Source organism: Python bivittatus, unplaced genomic scaffold (assembly GCF_059951505.1).
Source record: "Python bivittatus isolate LINGU-HERP-01145 unplaced genomic scaffold, Pbiv_v1 ctg000200_np1212, whole genome shotgun sequence".
In the NCBI taxonomy this organism is placed as follows: domain Eukaryota; kingdom Metazoa; phylum Chordata; class Lepidosauria; order Squamata; family Pythonidae; genus Python; species Python bivittatus.
In genome coordinates this window covers 3,481,600-3,502,411 of record NW_028277040.1, presented here as the reverse complement: position 1 = coordinate 3,502,411, position 20,812 = coordinate 3,481,600, and the positions used below count along the sequence as shown (strand labels likewise).

At 36.0% G+C, this 20,812-nt stretch overlaps 1 protein-coding gene across 4 annotated transcripts in view; it reads right to left on the bottom strand.

Moving 5' to 3' along the window:
- Positions 1 to 20,812, bottom strand: part of KANSL1L (KAT8 regulatory NSL complex subunit 1 like) — a 61,351-nt gene that overhangs the window by 27,153 nt on the left and 13,386 nt on the right. For 3 of the 4 annotated variants that reach the window (XM_088135593.1, XM_088135595.1, XM_088135596.1), the window contains exons 2-6: positions 18,714 to 19,825; positions 12,958 to 13,099; positions 10,688 to 10,882; positions 7,246 to 7,367; positions 4,768 to 4,972 (exon numbers count right to left, since the gene is read on the bottom strand). In XM_088135593.1, coding sequence (XP_087991719.1) covers positions 4,768 to 4,972; positions 7,246 to 7,367; positions 10,688 to 10,882; positions 12,958 to 13,099; positions 18,714 to 19,798 — 1,749 coding nt within the window. In that variant the 5' untranslated portion in view covers positions 19,799 to 19,825. The remainder of the gene's footprint in view (positions 1 to 4,767; positions 4,973 to 7,245; positions 7,368 to 10,687; positions 10,883 to 12,957; positions 13,100 to 18,713; positions 19,826 to 20,812) is intronic. The other variant, XM_088135594.1, reaches the window with a different exon arrangement.

Genomic DNA, 20,812 nt, shown 5'->3' with positions numbered 1-20,812 from the left:
TCTGTAGCCCAGGTAAGACGCTTCTGACATTGTTTGTTGTTCAGGAGTGGCTTGACAAGAGGAATACAACATTTGAAGCCCGTGTCCAGGATCTGTCTGTGTGTGGTGGCTCTTGATGCACTAACTCCAGCCTCAGTTCACTCCTTGTGAAAGTCCCCAACACTTTTGAATGGCCTTTTCCTCTCCAGGCTGCGGTCATCCCTGCTGCTTGTGCACCTTTTTCTACCACACTTTTCCCTTCCACATAACCTTCTATTGATGTGCTTTGATACAGCACTTTGGGAACATCCAACTTCTTTTGCAATTACCTTTTGGGGCTTTCCCTCCTTATGGAGGGTGTCAATGATGGTTTTCTGCACAACTGTCAGGTCAGCAGTCTTTCCCATGCTTGTGATTCCTACTGAACCAGCCTGAGAGACCATTTAAAGGCTCAGGAACCCTTTGCAGGTGTTATGGATTCATTAGCTGATTAGAGTGGGACACTTTGAGCCTAGAATATTGAACCTTTTCACACTATTCTAATTTTCTGAGATTGTGAATTTGGGGTTTTCATAAACTGTACGCCATAATCATCACAATTATACCAAAGTAAGGCTTGACATATCTCGCTTTGCATGTAATGCGTCTATCTCATATATTGGTTTCACCTTTTGAGTTGCCTTACTGACATAAATGAACATTTGCACGATATTCTAATTTTTCAAGTTTCACCTGTATATACATTTCTAAAACAAATAAGTAAATATCTAAGAAGAAATGTGACAACAATCTCTGAATGTATGAAATATTAACATGTTAGCTCAATTTTCATGTAACAATAGGCCAAGATTCTTAATGTATATCCTCCCATTTTTTTTTTTCAATAGGAAGAGAAAACTTATTTTGATCACTAATTCTGAGACTGTGGTTGATCCCTGTGGAACAGTGTTCATCCTACATTCTCTTATAATGTTTAATCTTTGGTGAAAGGGGATCATAGCAAAGGGCAGGGGTATTTGCAGGACTATGGTCTTCCATGGTTTCTGCCCACACCACCACCAATGCAGCTAGGGCACATTCTGGGTCTCTTCTGTTAAGCAATATCATCTTGTTGAACTGAGGAATCATGCCTTTTTTGTGGCAGCACCTGCCCTGTGGAACAGCACTCCTCCAGAAATCTGGATGGCTCAATCCTGTTAGCTTTTCATAAGACATTGAAGACCTGGCTGTTCTCCCAGGCATTTGGGTCAGAGGGTTAGAGAGAAGCTCTCTCGGTTAAAGCTGTTTTTTGTAAATTGGGATTATTGTTGTAACCTTAGACATTGTGGTCTGGATTATGGGATTGTTGCTGTTTTAATTTTGTATGCTGCCCAGAGCCACTGCTGTGAGATGGGCAGCCAAATAAATCATTTCAATAAATAAATGGTTGAAAGTCATCATTTTTGCAGTTTGGGATCAATGGAGCTATGACAAATAGGAGTAATACTAACAAAGAAGCAAGGCAGGGGTGAATACGCAGCCTGTATATCTATGGTATCTCAGGGTTGATGAAAGATCCCGAAGCACATATACCTAAAGTACTTAACACACATTTTAATACTTTGGTTTATGCTGAAGACATGATTTTGTTTTTATATTTGCAAATTGAACTGTTGGCTATTAAAGTCAATCTGGCTCCTAGTCTGACTATTAATAAGTCTAATAAAGAGCCACTTAGTACCTTTCCTTACTGAGACTGCATCATGGCTCCCTCATCATCATAGCAGCTCTCTTACAGTTATGGTATATATGAATTTGCTGTTAAAATTAATGAAACCTATGTTCTTATATGGGGTTGAAATATGGTGTTTAAAACATGCATTACTTTTAGAACAAACATAGTCATGTCACTTAAGGAGAACACTGGGTATGGATAAAAGGATTCTGGCTGCCAGAGTTAGACCTGAATTAGGAATATATACACTTTGTATTCACTCAAAAATTAGAGTGTATAATTCTTGGTGGAAAATTACTTCTACAGAAATTGATAATCTCCAAAACTGTACTTGATAGAACAGAATAAACTTCAATTAGTATAGCTTACAAATTGCATTAAGAGCTGAGGGTGGGGGGGCTTCCTGTCTTGTACCTGGACAAGTTAAGAAAACTGATGCACAAAGATGCTCAGTAAGGCTGATACACCAAGATGGATGAGCCGCTACAAATGTAATTCTGACATTGAAAAATATGTAATTACCAAAATGCCCAAGTATCTTAGAAGGGTATTCATCCATGTGAGATTTGAACAACTAGATACAATGGTAAAATATGAAAGGTTTAATTGAATCCCCCATCAGGAACATACATGTATTTGTGGTATACTAGAGACTGAGGATATAGCACATATATTACAAATAAAATAGCCTCCTTTTTGAATTAAACAATGCAACTGAGAGCCACATATGTAGATATAACTGAGGTAAATTGTAAGTTTTAAAGAACATATGAGTCAAGTTTTTGTTTTTAGTTGTTTTGTTATGGATAGTCTTATTCAATTGTTTTGTATTGTGATGTGGCCTCATGCTAATCAATAAAGTGTTGTTATTGAATAGATTTTTGTGTTTCATGCATAACAATCATCCTAAGACCCAAGCTGTTTCTAAGGAAGTTACACAGAATCTGAGAAGTGACAAAATGCTTCTAGGCTGATACATAAGATTGCTTGAAGAATGTAGGCAGAAGTAAACTGACTTTTGATTTAAAAAAATGAAATCAGAAGTTAGGAATTGCAAAACAACAGATGGTCTCTGAGACCATCTTTATTTATAAGAATGCCCCTATACCACATACAGCACTGTGCAAAAGTTTTAGGCAGTTGTGAAAAAATGCTGTAAAGTAAGAATACTTTCAAAAATATATATTATAATTGTTTATGTTTATCAATTTACAAAATGCAAAGTGAGCAAACAGAAGAAAAACCCAAATCAAATCACTATTTGGTGTGACCACTCTTTGCCTTCAAAACAGCAATAATTCTTCTAGGTACACTTGCACACAGTTTTTGAAGGAACTTGGCAGGTAGGTTGTTCCAAACATCTTGGAGAACTAACCACAGATCTCCTGTGGATGTAGGCTGCCTCAAATCCTTCTGTCTCTTCATGTAATCCCAGACAGACTCGATGATGTTGAGAACAGGGCTCTGTGGGCCAAACCATCACTTCCAGGACTCCGTGTTCTTCTTTATGCTGAAGATAGTTCTTAATGACATTGGCTGTATGTTTCGGGTCGTTGTCCTGCTGCAGAATAAATTTGGGGCCAATCACACGCCTGATGTTATGGCATGATGGATAAGTATCTGCCTGTATTTCTCAGCATTGAGGACACCATTGATCCTGACCAAATCTCCAACTCCATTTGCAGAAATGCAGCCCCAAACTTGCAAGGAACCTCCACCATGCTTCACTATTGCCTGCAGACACTCATTATTGTACTGCTCTCCAGCCCTTCGGCGAACAAACTGCCTCCTGCTACAGCCAAATATTTCAAATTTTGACTCATCAGTCCAAAGCACCTGCTGCCATTTTTCTGCACCCCAGGTCCTATGTTTTTGTGCATAGTTGAGTCGCTTAGCCTTGTTTCCACATTGGAGGTATGGCTTTTTGGCCACAGTTCTTCCATGAAGACCACTTCTGGCCAGACTTCTCCAGACAGTAGATGGGTATACCTGGCTCCCACTGGTTTCCACCAATTCTGTGCTGATGGCACTGCTGGACATCGTCCGATGTCGAAGGGAAGTAAGCATGATGTGTCTTCCATCTGCTGCATTAAGTTTCCTTGGCCGACCACTGCATCTATGGTCCTCAGTGTTACCCGTTTCTTTGTGCTTCTTCAAAAGAGCTTGAACATCACATCTCGAAACCCCAGTCTGCTTTGAAATTTTTGCCTGGGAGAGACCTTGCTGATGGAGTAGAACTGCCTTGTGTCTTGTTGCTGTGCTCAGTCTTGCCATGTATGACCTGTGACATGAAACTGTCTTCCACAACCTCACCTTAGTAGCAGAGTTTGGCTGTTCCTCACCCAGTTTTAAGGCTCCTACACAGCTGTTTCTGTTTCAGTTAATGACTGTGTTTCAACCTACATATGAAATTGATGATCATTACACCTGCTTAGTATAATTGGTTAATCATACACCTGACTCTAATCCTACAAGATCCCTGACTTTGTGCAAGTGTACAAAGTGTGCAAGTGTAAGAATTGATGCTGGTTTGAAGCCAAAGGGTAGTCACAAATATTGATTTGATTTAGATTTCTGTTTGCTCACTTTGCATTTTGTAAATTGATAAACATAAACAATTACAATATATATTTTTGAAAGCATTCTTACTTTACAGCATTTTTTCACACCTGCCTAAAACTTTTGCACAGTACTATATATGCTCAATAAGCATCCTTGATTTTTTTTAGACATAACTGCATTTATTATTCTGCAATATATGCCTAATTTGGGGCATATATTGCAGAATAATGTTTGTTTCTTATTTTGCATGTTTGTTTCTTATTTTAAAAAAGTAGAAGACAATATGAATAACATTTATTATAATACTGAAGCTAATTAAAATATGACATTTGCAAGATTTATGGAAGTCCTGTGTAGCCAGCCTCACATTTAACTTACATATTCAAGGCTGTCACAAAACAGAAATAGGAATATCTTGATAATATATAATATACAGTATACACACATAAACATATTGGGATAGACATACTGATATACATATGCATTTAAAGAAAATAGGGAAACATTTGCACCTGGTTATTCAAACCGAAAGCAGTGTTCATTCTGTATAGCTTTCTCCTCTGGAAACTCAGAAGTGGTCTAGTGCGAGCAGATGTGCTCATCAAAGCAAGAGGTGGTGCTTTCAGTTTCATCTTCTCTTTCCTTCTTCTCTTCAGGTGTTGTTGATCAGCCAGGCAACTACTAGAAGATGAAATTTCTTCTTTGTTCTCTGACTCTCTGAAATATACCTAACTATTATCCCAGGATGTCAACAATATTCAAATAACTCACACTATGTAATATTAACTTAAATATCTGTACTTGTCCTCAGAATTAAGTAACTGACTTTTATGAACTATAGCAGTTATGTTACCAAATGTATTAAAGTAATATAAAGAAGGGAGTAGACTTGTTTTCTTTTGTCCTGAAGGGCAGGACAAGAAACAATACATTGAAACTACAGGTAAGTAGATTCAGGTTGGGTATTAATAGGAATTTTCTGACGGTGAGAGTTATCAGCCAGTGCAATAGGTTGCCTCATTAAGTGCTAAGTTCCTCTTCACCAGAAGTCTTCAAACAAATGTTGGATAACCATATGTTCAAAATATTTTAGCAGATGCACTAAGCAGGTTGTTGGACTACATGTCCTCTGAAGTAATTTCCAACTCTAAGATTCGATGATAGTTGTTCCTTTGTTCATACATTCTTCTCTTTCTTTTACTTAATTTAACTAATATATGCAAGTAGTGTTTGTTATTCAGACACTGCATTACATTCCAGCATGAAATTGTAAATAATGAGATCTTGAATCTATGGGTATTGGGAAGTTAGATTCTAGAGGCTCTAGTTGTATCTTTCTCCCATGAACAATTCCTCTGCTTTCCACCCATAGTTATTGTCTCCACAACATACTTGTATTTGCTCCTTCTTTCCCTTGCTCAGTCACATGACTAAAAGTGGCTTCCCCACTCCCCACAGTTCTTGGCACTATTAAAGGGTCCCTCCACTTGTTGTGAAAAAGCCACATAGAGTAGAGAAGCATTTGAGCTTCTTCACTCTGCAGTGTGAATGAGGTGACTCCACCTGCAGGTCAGTGAGTTGCTCTGCAAATGAGGAAGCAAGATCCACCATGACTGAAAGAGGGGAAAAGGAACAAATGTAGGTACATTGCAAGATGACCTAAACCTTAAAAATAGTTTAAGCATGCACAAGAGTCCACCATTTAGTTGACAGTTAATTCTCACACAGTCGCTGAAAAACAAGATGATAGCAAATGTAACTGTCTCAACCCCCCGCCCCCCATAAACATCCTGATGGAGATAAACCAGCTGACTTGAAGGGGGGGGCAAGTAGTCAATTAGGTCAGGAAGAAAAATTAAATGCAAGAGGGTTTGAAAATTGTTTCTCTCTTTCTACAGGGATCATTCTTGAATCTTGGCAGCCACTGAAATTCTTTGGTATCTTATTTACTTCAGTAAATATTACTTATTTGAAGTTCTGGGATTTCTTTTAAGTTTTCCTGAGTAGCTAATTCTGCTTATGGAATGAAGCCTGGCATGTGTAAACTAATAAGAAACAAGGCCCAAACTATGGATATATGAAAACCCTGAAGTCTATTCTCTAATTATCAACCACAGCTAAGAGGACTGCACATAACAAGGGCCACTTATAATTTATAGTAAAAGCAGGCAATGTAGTGCTTTTGGGCACCAATATGCCCTGAGAAGTCTTTTGCAGCTGATAGGCTTCCCGTACAACCTGACTTAATTTTTTTTTATTTACTAAAAATAAATTTATAAGTTGGCATGATGCAAATTTAAAGTGCCAGACTCTAGCATCATCATCATCATTATTTACAGTAACCCCCAGACTTTGGATTGTTACACTGCTCATTTTAGAAGTGTGCCCATTGCATAGATAATAAAGGAAAAGGTAAATTGTGATGACAGAGGATACTGGGAGAAGTGGTAGCAAGTAACAAGCTCACAAATTTGTCTTCTGATAAATAGGCATTTTGTGCCTGGTTGCACTAACCATGGGAGCTATTATGTCAGAATAATATCTATATGTTCTCAATATTGCAAATAATGTCCACCAGCCCCAGTGGGGTGCCTATCCTGATTTAGGATGCTTAATGTTGAACTGAGATTGAGATATCTAGATTTCAGCCTCCGCTTGACCATGGAGTTCACTGAATGACTTTGGAACCAGTCATTTTCTCTCAGCCCAACTTCTCTTTGAGGGTTCTTATCATGGAGATAAAACTCCATATCTCCATCCCCTGAAATACTGGAAGAATTACTAATGGCAGTATTTGTTAACACTTCCTATTATCTGAGTTTCCTTATCTTGGAAACAACAATTGTGAAAGTAAAAGTGAACCTTTCTGTATCTTTTTTGGGGGGGGGTCTCTGATGATGTATAGTCAAAGTAATGCTGTCATTTTATATATATGCCTATATATACTGAACCTGAAAAGTTATCCTGTTGTTTTTGGAAGTGCTGCCTACCTTAAAGAGATGCCATTAACCAATTCATTCTGTTTACAGGTTTTTGAGGATAGTGGAGATGATGTTGGAGACAGATTAAGGGGAGCAATCAGACTGCTGATTATTTCACTCAGCTGAGCACTCTGAAAGGAACAGGGAGGGAAAAAAGGGCATTCAATTTAATATACTATAAGTACTTATCTAAAGAAATCAGTTTTGTCCATATTATATATCAACTCCATACTTTATAACTGAACCTTACCAGTCTCAAGTGAAGAATTAGTCTGAATTTTTAAAATGCCCTTCAAAATAATAATCAAGACCATATCAAATTCGACTCCTAAAAAGATGTATGAAAATTTAGAAGACATTGACACATGCAAAAACCAAAACAAATTACAGCGGCAGTGCCCACATTCCTTTCTCAGAAATAAGATTTGCTGAAGCCAAATGACCACTGTGTAACAGAGAATCTTATAGTAGATACTTAATTGCCTAGATCTGTAAAATTTTACATGGCCAAAGTGACTTAAGATTAGTTGCTGATACAATCATATTTAATTATAGTTCAACTTATATATGCTATATCTAAATACTTATAATGCATAATACCATCTTCTAAAGGATTGATGAATTCTTAATCACTTTTAAGAAAACTTCCATATGGATAAAATACAACTGAAATTATGAAAAAACAAGTGACTTGTGAACCACTATGTTAAATACATCCATAAACTGAACAAAATTAAAGAGGAATTGTTTCTGAATTGCTACAAATGCTGTCAGTAAGATGTCACAAGATACCGTCTGAAGTTATGACAGAGTACTGGTCTGGTCTTGAAGGTTAGTGGCCTAAGGAGGTACAAAAAATTATGGGATGGGATAATCTATTTTGCATGGCTTAATTAAAGGCTAACCATTTGTCTTTATGCAATGTAAATATCCTGAAATATTAAGTAATTTCCCATTCTCTGGCAAAACTAATCTTTTGAGCAGTGTATGTTAGATATTGTTCTTGGAGGTGAATTAGCACATGCAAAAAGGCAGAATAAACATTAAATAAATAAATATTCCAATAAAGGGTATGCATGAAAAATCACTATGACTTGCAAGACCCTCGCAACTATCTAATTCTTGACAGGCTCTCCATGTCAGAAAGAACTCTAGATTTTTATGAAATTTGGGGTTTCCAAGTGTTCCTTCTGCTAAGAGGCATTTCTTTATTTCAATTTATTCCAGAAACACGTACCATAAAGGGTTTTAATGGAGACTTGTGACTCAATCTGACTTTGGAAATGGACAATTATAAACTAAGTAGCATTCTGTAGATCATCAATAGCTCAAGTGGTGGGCTGTATGCCTGATGGTTCCAGACTTGTTTAGGGGCAGAAAGTGGAAGGAAAGGCCAGGGGAGAAAAATAGGCCCCTTAAACATCCCTGAATATTTAGACTCTGTGAACTGAGTGCTGTGGGCTTTCATGTTTGGGGGCTACTTAACCTCCAAATGATACTGAATGCCTTCTATGGCCCTTATTCCAGGTCTGTATTACCCTTTTTGAAGAGCAGTGAGGAACTGCAGTTATCAGCTGACTGCTATTAGTCAGGTTGCTACTTTGCTGTCATTTAAACTTAGAAAGAAATATTTAAGTTCTTAATTGTAGTCCTGGCTTTATCTTGTTTCAGCTTTCTTACATGTAACACTCTTTTTATTACTTCATTTTATAATCTTATTATTCAATTGTTATTTTATTGTATTTTATGCTATGCTACATTGTGGTTACAAAAATAAACTTATTTACTTACTATTACTATCAACTTATATCAGGTTATTGGTATATTTATTTCCAGTCCCTTTCCTAATGATTCAAAGCATGGAATTCACCTTTTGCATTTTTGGACTTCACAACTGAAATCCCACCTAGCTATTTTTAAATGGCCATGATAATAAAAATAAATACATGAAAGTTAGGATGCTCCAAAGCATAGATCCAGCCTCCAGACCATCTTTATTTGCAAAAACATTTGGGGGCTCTACATAGGTTCAATAGGATTCTTAGGCAAGAAAAATGGCACAGTGTTTGGTTGTAAATGTGCCAGTCTGCCCAGTAACAAAATAAAGGTAATCTGAAATGGTAGTAGGCATCACAGATGATTTACAATCTCACTAATGTACTATTATGTGAAGAGGCAAGCTTCTACCCTAAGACATTTTGTGAGAAGGCCCACAATATACTTTCAAAATTTCAAATGTATCTCCCATCCCAAAAATGTTGTCTTAATCTAAATGTAAAAAGTAGATTCTTTTTTCTCCATGTGCATTACTTCCCAGTTGCATTTATTTATTTGTTTGTTTGTTTGTTTTTGTGATTACAAAAAAAGAAAAAATATGTAAAGGTGCCTTAACTAAAAAGTAAAAAAATACAACAAAGAGAAAGTGTTAACATATCATTATAACAATACACAATTACAATTCTAAATATGCCTAATACAAATATTATTCAAATCCAGATATATTTCTAATAGATTTATATGACTATCATTGGTGATATTTCAGAGGCATAATGGGGAAGGATGGCTGTTGGAAGAGCCATATATAGCCACAAGTTTCAAATTGTGCTTTATAGTTGTCAGCCTTAAAGGTAATCCAGACAAAAAGCACACCAAGAAGGGGTAGCTCTAACTTTATTTTAAGGTTACATTAACAGAATCTTGCAAGTCTGAAAGTACATCTCTCCTCCCTCGCCTTTACAGTCCATGAAACTAGGGAGGGTCCCTTCTGATACATTTGCCATGACTCCATTCCTTCTGCAGGCTCAGGTGCTGTTTGTCTGACCGTTGTCTAGTCTGCAGCAATTCCACCCGTCTCCCAAGGTCATTCCCACATACCACTACAATGGTTTAGGAAGTGGTGTAAACTGTACTTGAGTCCTAGCCCAATTTAAGAATTGTCCACCAAGTATCAGTACTCTACTAATTAAGGCACAATACACATTTATTCATATATGTTATGAATATACTTTATATATTCTGATTTGATAATGATTCTAAAATTATGGATATAAAGCTCAAGGAAAAGCCAAAATCAAGGAGTGTAATCCTCCTTCTCCATAAATCTGAAATATTCTTCTTTTTGTGTTGAAAAGTGAATTATATTTACTAACAAGGACCTTCAAGATGGTATAAGTGGAAGTTATATTTTATTCTTACAGCAGATTAATGAAGACATAGTGACTAGTCTAAGGACAGACTGTCAAGTACAAATTCAAATCTAGAATCCTCTTTAAACTCTTCTCCCCATGAGTCAGTCAAATATTCTACCTGCTAACTATATTGTCACCACATTTTCATCTGAGAGAAATACTTACTAAAGTAAAAGTATTTTATGGATTATGAGTTAAAACATTACTTAAATTAATTTTAAAGTATATTAACTACTGTATATTATGTAGTTTCACTTGAATACCTGTTTTTCAATGTTACGGAGAAGCAAAGTTGGACTGCTGGGTGACATTTCAAAATCATGTTCTGGCCAAACATCCTGCCTCTGAAGGAAAGCTTGAGAATTCCCTGTAGAATTCAATGCCTCTTGATCTGGTAACTGTGTTCGTTTCTTCAAGATGTCTTTTGGGACTGAACATTCTTCTAAAATCACCATTCCCTAGACAACAGCAAATGAGCACAATTTTAAATTGCCTAATTTGCTGTACAGTGACTGGTACTCTGAAGCATAACACTTAAACTCCCCAAAATATTAACTGATGGCTCCAAAGAAAAATTGGGACATTACTGGGGGCAGAAGGAGTGATACCAAATAGCGTCTTATCTAAATTTATTAACTAAAATAGCAAGACAATTATAATGTACCTGACCTAATCAATTGCATTTTAATATAACTTAGCCTTGTTTAAACCTCAAATACAATTACAGTAAAACCTTGGTTTGCGAATATAATTCGTTCTAGAAACATGCTTGTAATCCAAAGCACTTGTATATCAAAGTGAATTTCCCCATAAGAAATAATGGAAACTCAGATGACTCGTTCCACAACCCAAAAATATTCATATAAAAATGATTACAATACTGTAATATAATACTAAATAATAAAGAAAATACAAAATAAAAATAAAACAAATTAACCTGCACTTACCTTTGAAAACCTTCATGGCTGGTGTGAGGGAGACGAGAGAGAGGAGGGTTATTGTATAGGATGACTTTCACTATTACTAGCATGGGAGACGATCACCCATAATCCCGCAGTGAGAGAGAGAAGAACCATTGGCTCAGTTGTGATCATGTGACATTTGGCATCACGTTCTACTTGTATTGCAAGACATCATTCGTTTATCAAGTTAAAATTTATTAGAAATGTTTGCTCGTCTTGCGGAACACTTGCAGATCAAGTTATTCGCAATCCAAGGTTTTACTGTAGTCTTAAATATGGACCTGAAGGTATTAACCAAACAACCTGTTCCTTATATAGAGGTTTTATTATATTCTAAATTATTTTGCATAGGATTGCCTATATTTGAACTCTAAGAGAATTCTCCATTGCCTTTCTCACTGTTTTACATGCACATTTATACCTCTTTCTATTGTCACTGTCTTCAGTGATCAGTATACATGCATTCAAGATAAGCATTCGGTATTGCACCTTTTTCTGGGACAATTTAAGCTGGGAAATTGATGCTGAAACAGCCCTGCAGCAAGCCTTCTTTAGTTGGGCAACCACACAATTCTAGTAAAAAGCAAAACCTCTTTTCAGGTGAGCTCAACTCCTGGTGACTTTATGGATACATCCATGCAGTTTTCTTGGCAACAGAAGTGATTTGTCACTGCCTTCTTGTAAGATGTTTTTCAATTTCTCATCTAGCATACAGCCCTGATATACACTGGAGGTTTCCCACCAAAGAACTAATCAAGTCTGATCCTCCTTAGCTTCTGAGGCAGATTGTCAGCCAGATAAGGTCACACAATTCTAGCTGGGGTTTATTTGTTTTTATTTTGTTTTGCTGGTATACAGTAACGTTCATATTCCTTCTCTCATTGGCAGAAAAAGATGAAAATCCTGGCAACAAGTCTTTTTCCTTACTCCTCCTCTGGACAAAGAAAATTAAAACATATAGTACTCTACATAAAGATTGTTAATACAACATTTAATATAAGTACCAGGAATTAAATGGTTTTATTTTTAATTTTTTTCCCCTCATATGAATCTTATGTTATGATGTTATGTTATAATGAATTAAAAACTGAAAATCCAAATTCACTGCATATTATAGTTAGGACGTGAAAAATAGTTTTGGCCTTTTGTAATCAAACTGCTAAGTATACAAAGCTGTGTTTCTGTTCCTCCATGTTTGTTTCCATTATTTCCCATCAAGTGCTCCAGAAAAAAAAAATTATAGCCAGTGCAAATATAGCAACTAAACTAATCATAAAACTTAAAAAATTGTAATCCTTCAAGGATCACATTACTATACAAGTTGTTCCTTACTCAGGCTATAGAAATGTACTGAAGGACTTCCATTAAGCTTTGAACAGGAGGGGAGACTGTTAATAAGGTTTACTACCATCAAATCCAATATCTAGATCTCAGACAACTCTTTTATTTGACATTTTAGATTTTGCATAATATTTCTGTATAGATCTCAAAGTTCATCGAATACAGATAAAATATTTATCAAAACTTTGACATGATTTTTTGAATTATTATTTTTAATTAATTAATAATACCTTGGTGGCACGAATCTGCCTGTGAAGGTCAGTAAGTTGTTGGATTTTGTATTCCAGCTCTGATATCTGATCTTGAAGCCATGTCCACTGAAAGCCAACTTTAGCTCTTTCTACCAACCATTTCCAGTCAGTTCTATAGTTACTAAGAAGGCAGAACATTAATTAGTCAACAAGAGATAATCTTCATTTTATAAAAAACAATTTATATATTCTGAATCTTTATTTAAAAGTACAAGTCTTTCAATTAATTGTGCTTTTTTTAAAAAAAAAATGCTACAGGACTCATGAACTTGCACATTTAAGAGCCACACATCTATCTTTGGAATTTAAATATATTAGTTTACGCTACAACAGTCTACATTTGAGACCACATACATACATGTTTTACATTATTATAATAATAATTATTTTTATGTATATCCCATTGCATTGATGAAGTGTTTATCTCTGGGTAAATTTTTGGATGGTAGCCAGAGGTTAGCATACAAATATCTCTTATTAATTAAATATCTCTTATCCATTTTTGGATTTAGCTTTGTCTAGGATGCTCACTATGGTTGAGTCTGACTATGTGTTGTGAGATTAAGTAGTTTTCATTGTGTCTTCTGACTGCTAGTTGGTGTTCATGGATGTGCTCTGTTAGTTTTCTATTTAATGGTATGTAGGAATGACCTTGGGAGACAGGTAGAAGAGATGCCGCCTAGGGAACAGTCAGATAAGAGAGGGCATAGCCTGCAGCTACATAATGAGTGGAGAAAGAGGCCCAGAAGGGACCCTCCTTAACATCTCAGTCTGTAAAGAAGACAGCAGGAAATTTGTACTTTCAGATTTGCAAGATTCTGTTAATGTGGCCTTACAATAAAGTAGTATTAGCACATCTGATTGTGTTTCCTGTCTGGTCTACCTGGGAAGGCTGACATCTACAGAGTGTTCTGCAGAGGATAATTCTGCGCACTTGTGAAGACAGTTCTGCAGAGGACAGTGTTCTGTCGAAGACAATCAACAACAAATTCAAAGGAATAAAATTCACAAGGGAAAAAGAAAACAACAAAACACTACCCTTCCTGGATATCCTCATCAGCAGAGGAAACTACCTTGCCTGGATATCCTCATCAGCAGAGAAATGATGGCAAACAACCCAACCTCCCACAAGAGGAGCTGTGTAAGAATATTATTCAGATGAGTACAAACGCACTGGAGCAACCCAGAACACCAGAAAAACATCTTCCAACAAAATGGATATCCATGCAACTTTATCAAAAAGTGCTCAACCCACTACAGCACAACCAACACAAGCTATGAAAAGGATAACACTACCATACATCAAAAACATCTCAAAAACCAACATACTATTATAACCACACATCACCATAACACACAAACCAACTAAAGCCCTCCAAAACATCCTAAGTAAACCAAAAGACCCAGTAGCCCAAGAAGAAAAAACAGGAGTCATCTACAACATACAGTGTAAGGACTGTAGTAGCCACTGGGTAGGACAGACAGGCAGAAGACTAGCAGAGTGCATCCATAAACACCAACTAGGAGTCAGAAGACACGATGAAAACTCCTTAATCTCACAACACATGGGCAGACTCAACCATAGTTTCAACTAGGAAACTGACCATCCTAAACCAAGCTAAATCCAAAAACACTAGGGAATTCCTGGAAGCTTGGCATTCAGACAAATCAGCCATCAACAGATACATCAAGATAAGCCACATTTACACACAATTCAAAAGAGATAATAAAAAAGTTAAGAAGGAAACTAAAAGACCAAAACACATACTTTCCAGCAGCCAACACCCAGAAAAGCAGGGATTAACACCAAACAATACCCTAATCAAGGAGAAAACCACACCCCCACCAACACAGGCAGGGCAAACTACTTTATATAAACAGAGAGCAAACCCCATACTCACTAGCACTGATGATGTTACCTAGTCAGGTAATGAAAGGTTTGCAAGCAAACAACCAAGCACAGAGAGCACCAAGGACTTCACAGTTCAACCCTGAGCTATATATATTCTCTTCTATTGGAATTACTGTTTAAAACATGTCTGTTAATAGAAAAAAAAACAAGAATATTCTACACCAATTAATCTAGCAATTGCCATTTAGAAAGCATTTTGGAGTTTATTATAAACGGATGCCAAATATGTCATTTGAGGAGAAAATATCCAAGTGGGATATAGGGGCTAAAGTCCTTCACCCTAATCCAGCCTCAACTATGGAAGCTCATGGAGTGGTATTGACTAGGTAGTTTCAGCCAACTACCTCACTGGCTTGTTATTGTGTGGAAAATAGGACAAAGTACAATATACGCTGCCTTGAGTTCCTGTGTAAAAATGGGATATAATTTTAACAAATAAATTTAACAAATAAGGTTATTTGATTATTAAAGAGCAGTGTGCAGCCTCAAGTTCGTTAAATCTCATATGTTCCTGAAAGCCTGTATCTTCATTAAAATAAGTAAGCCTTGAAAACATATGACTTTATCCTTGTCAGCTTAGATGTCAAAACCAGTAAAGAGAACGTGGACTCGAAAAGGCAGATATATTCCAGGCTGCAAATTTAGTGCCTCTTACACGGTTCTAAATTCTGCCTGTGTATAGTGGTAGCTCAAACCTTAAACAGTTCCAGCCCACGATAAATAACAAATTAAGCAAAGCAAAACACCAAATTAAACTCATTCAGAAAACTGTATACAGCCAGTAGAATATCCAATTTAGCCCATATACAGCCTCCCAAGCACCTGGCTTCCAAAAAGACTTCCAGAAATTATCAAATTGTAAGTTTTGACACTAAAGAATATTGTTAAATATGTAACCGGGAGAACAACTGCATTAACTGTATTTAATTTCAACTAATATGATTATTCTCTGAGTTATGAAATTAAAATTTTATTTCTACTGGGGGTAATAAAACATGGCCACTGAAAGTCTGAAAAAGTTGATCATTCATAGACTATATTATTTAGGAGCTGAAGAATCTACTCAGCTGCAAAACAGAATATGTGACAATTTAACATAATCCACAAACCATTAAGTTAATGATTTTCATGCAGTTATTTGGCTTTGGTATGCATGGCTAGATGCCTTAGTTGGCAGCTGTAGGAAGATCATTTCCTTGTGCACTAATGGAAAAAGTACTGCTCTGGCAGAGCATATAATACAGATCCTAACCCTGGCTAAACCCACCAATTTATCTCTTGATTTAACTATTGGTGGTATGCACACAAAAGGGGTTGACCTTATATCTACCATTGAATGAAATCATCTCACATGATCAGCAAACAAGAGTGGCTTCTATTGTTTATTTTAGTTCCTCTATTTTAAGATTTGGAGAAAGGGCCATTCTTCTTAATCCAATGGACTTTCAATTTGTATTTTAAGGAGGCTTTCTGCAAGACAGCTTTTAGGGTGATATTGCTCTAGGAAGTTTAGACACAATAATGTAACAACTCCAACCATTTTCTTGGGAGTAGGCCTGAATAACAAAGATGAAGGTGTCCTGGACTGAGGTCCCAAAAGGAACGCAAGGAGTGTGTAGGATAGTTGCCATTAGACCTGTAGACAGATTCAGATTTGAACAGCAATCTCTTATTTGAAGTGTGGAAGCATGCTAGCATAACATAGCAGCTACTAGGAACACCTTAAACTTTATGTGGTTTTTCCAAGGATTATGGATTAGCTGAAAACAGCAGACACATGAGCCTAGGAAGAGATTAACTGTATTTAATTTCTTCAGTTGCTTTAATGTATTCCTAACAGATGCTACATGTGCATTCCAAATCATATTTTGTCCTTTGAATATGTGTACTTGCAAAGTATTTGCCATACTTGGTGCCTCCACAAGTAAATCATGAAGGCCCTACAACATTCTTGTGTGTGGTAGTGGGCATGCTGAAATACTATGAAGTTATCTACGATAATGTGTGTATTCCCTCCTTTTATATATGGCTCATACAAAGACATCAACATACCAGTCCATTATCTAGTATGTGTAGTAGGAAAAGTCCTTAACTTTAAATGTTGTTAAACACCTCCAGTATATTCTAAAGGACCAATGTAGGTTACATCTAATTTTTATGTTTTGGTAAAATGCCAAAATTTACCCAACCTAAGGAATCTTAGAACTAGAGAATGATTTGTCACCACCTCCATAATTTTTGGGAGGGGTGTGTTATTAACATGCCTCCAAAGAGCTCATCTATCTTTTACTTAACTAGTTATCACTTATTTCTGTTCTATCTGTTGCAATGTTCAACTTTTACTATGTGCTTGAGACAAACTATCTAGTCACCCAGCTGGCTTCATGCCCAAGGCAGGACTAGAACTCACAGTTTCCTGGTTTCTGGCCTGGTACCTTAACCGCTATACCAAACTAGCTCTCAACAAAAGAATAAAATTCCTTTTGGGGGTCAAGGACATACTAATTTGAACAGCCAGTACAAAATTAGATGCTTGGGACAACTATATACATGTTGGCATAAAATCAGAACCAGATTGTGTACAAAATACCTATTTATTGGATAAAACCAAATACTTATCTAACAAAAAACACTGACATTCCCAAAACAATACACACTGGACGTAATTTTTACATTAAAGTATTTTAGTAGCTATGTAAACATAGCTTAAATAGTTGCCATCTGTACTGTGCTTCATATGATATGCTTAATCCTAAACCAAAATTAAGAAAACATAATTGTTATGCTTACACAATATACTGTGTAACATTAAAATCACTTGTTTTTCTAGTAGTCCCCTAGGTTTCTCTTACATACATCAGACTGGATGGGGCCATTTAGATTATCAAGTCTAACTCTATATAGAAATCAAAATCAAAGCATCCCCAACAGATGGTGTCCAGGTTTTGCTTAAACACTTCCACCACAGGGGAGCTCCTTACTTCTTAGGATGTTTTCCTAATACTAAATCAGTATCTGTCTTCCTGTAATTTAAATACATTATTTCATACCCTATGCTCTGAAACAATGGAAAACAGATCTTATAATCTTGTGGGGATCATCTTTCTAGTTACTGAAGAATGCTGTTACATTTCCCTTCAGTCTCCGTTTCTCAAGGCTAAACAATTCCTTTAAATTATCCTGATAGGACTGAAGTTTCTAGTCCCTTGATCATCCTTCTTGGTTTTTTCTGAACCTGTTATAGTTGATCTGAATCCTTCTTAACATGTGATGCCCTGACTTAATTCTTAAGATGGGGTCTGACTTATATCACTCTTTGTAATATAACTTAACAAAATCATTGCCAGCATGTTAGCTCAACACATTTTTTCCAGTTGTTCTTTTAAAACCATCTGGGAGCATGAATTAGCAAAAGTTATTTATACTTAGTATGCATCCTTCTAAAGGGGAAAATGAATTTGTTTTCAACTGGTGTGTGTGTGTCAAAATGGGTATCTGAGGAGAAGAATAAGCTATATGAAAGCTAAACAGTAAAACTCAATTAGGCAGAACCACAACATCTCTCCATCCAGTATCAGATGTTTACCCATCTTCCCCATTACGAAAGACTGGTGCAAGGTGTCTTCTAAGTTTTCAGTCATTGGATATAACTTTACCATATTAGTAAAACTGACTCAAAAGATCTGCAGATTTTGGCCTTGAGCTTCATTAACGTATTAATATTCTTAATGCAGATATCTAAGTATGAAGGATGGGTATGGAATTTGGATGTACAAAACTGCAGATTTGTAGCACTGAAATTTTGAAATGCTTTAATGCTTACATTGGTACAATTGTTTTGGAAATCTGCTCATCATCATCTTCACTTGAGCTGCTACAAGTTGCTTCAGAATCCAAACTTTCTTCCACTTGAGACAGCAGTTCTGCTGTAGAACATGCAAACACTTTGATTTCATCAGGTACAGTACCCAAATCAGACCATGAGTCTTTATTCCTGTTAGCTTCTACGCTGTTTTCAACTTTAACTGTAGTACATTTTTCATAGTTTCCATCCAAAAGGTAGTTTGGATCATGAAAAGCTTTCATTCTCTGTAGCTGATGTTTCACAAAGCATTTCATCTGCTGGTCACAATGTTTGACAATATGCTTTGCCAACAAAATTTGCAAGTGTTTCTGACTTCTTTTGGCCCGGTTTAACAAAACCCGTTGTTTGTTTACACACTGAAGTAAGCGAAAATTCAATTCCTGTTCTTTACTACTAGGACTGCAATTTGTTGTTACTTCTGGGGCATCATGGAACATTTGATGGAACAAGTTTCCTTTTTTAATATCAGGATTAACAAATAAAGCCTTGCCACAAAAGCCATTTCTCCGATACCACTTACAGTTTGGAAACTGCCTTTCTTCTGTGCTCCTCAATTCAGTTAAATTTAAATCCAGTAATCTCTCTGTTTCCAGAAAGCTTTTCATTGTTTCTGATAAAGCTTCTCCTCTAACCTGTTCCCCAGGTTCTGAATTAATACTCTGACTGAAATGTGTATTAGTGCTATTACATAAAGGATTTCTCAACTTGGTGCAATTATGCTCTTCTAAGTTCTTCTGGATACAATTGTTATTGTTTGCACTGTATGTTAAATTAGGACTCATTAATAATGAACTATGTTTAGGTGACTGGGGATCAAAGTATTTTAAGTTAAAGCAATCAATATTGTGATTGACTTGAGAAGCAGGAAATCCCAAAACAGAACAAGAAAAACTTGTGGCAGAACCATCATTTATCTTTTCTTTTACTGGTCTAGTACTTTCCATGCCTAGTGTTTCACTGGACTCCATCTCTCTTGAAGGTAAAGAAGATGATAAATAGACACCATGACTTTTCATTGCTTTCTCTTGGACAGCAGGTGTCATAGCTGTTGTAAACTGCTTACAGCAAACCTGTAATAAAAAGAAACAATGAATAAGATTGTGTAATAATGCTGATGGAAGTGTGCCCACAGGGGGGAAAAAAAAGTGAATAGTACCAGTTAGAAATTCAGCAAATCAGCTTTTGCCAACTTGGGTACCCTCCACATTTTGGGACTTCAGTTCCACAATTATCAGCAATAGCCATGCTGATTAGGTAAATCTGGGAATTTAAGGTCTCACTTCTGGAGGGTATTTTTGTAGAAGCAAGCCTATCAAATGCCTCTTCCATGCCTGATATTCACTTTTCTATCTTGATTTCCTTCTGATATATTATTAAGGATTAGGGCTGCATACATTTGTAAACTGAATTATATATTTCCCGAAACTGAATGCTGCTGACTGTGAAAAGTCAAAATTATAATTTTGCAATCCTAAATACACTTATTAATGAAATGAATGCAAATATACTTATTTCTCAAGCAAATATATACTTATTTCTTAAGCAAATATACTTATATACTTAAATATATTCAATTATTTGAATATAATTGCATTGTAACACTACAGTATTAAACTTATTTACTTGGAAGAAAGTCCAATTGAAATAAGTTATTTTTTTTCTGAATAAATCTGGACGAGATTGAAAAGTAATATTCTATGACATACTACAAAATATTTTAGGATAATAATGATGAAAGTTGCTTACACAATAAAAACCAGTTCTAAGCATATATTTTAAAAGGCTAAATAAAAAAGATTGCAACAGCATTTTACATATACAACAATTGTAGTAATAGCTTGTATCAAAATAACAATAAGATTTTATAACTGTATTAAGAACTCTAGTTTTGGTGTATGTTTATAAAATACTGCCTGTGACAAAGAATACAAAGAAAGGGGAGAAAGGAATCCATTGGCATTCCCCATCCCCGTGAAAATTTAACAGTATAAGACTATAGTCAGTTTTCCACTGGAACTCTTCAAAAGACACTGATTTTGAAAACTATCAGACATCTT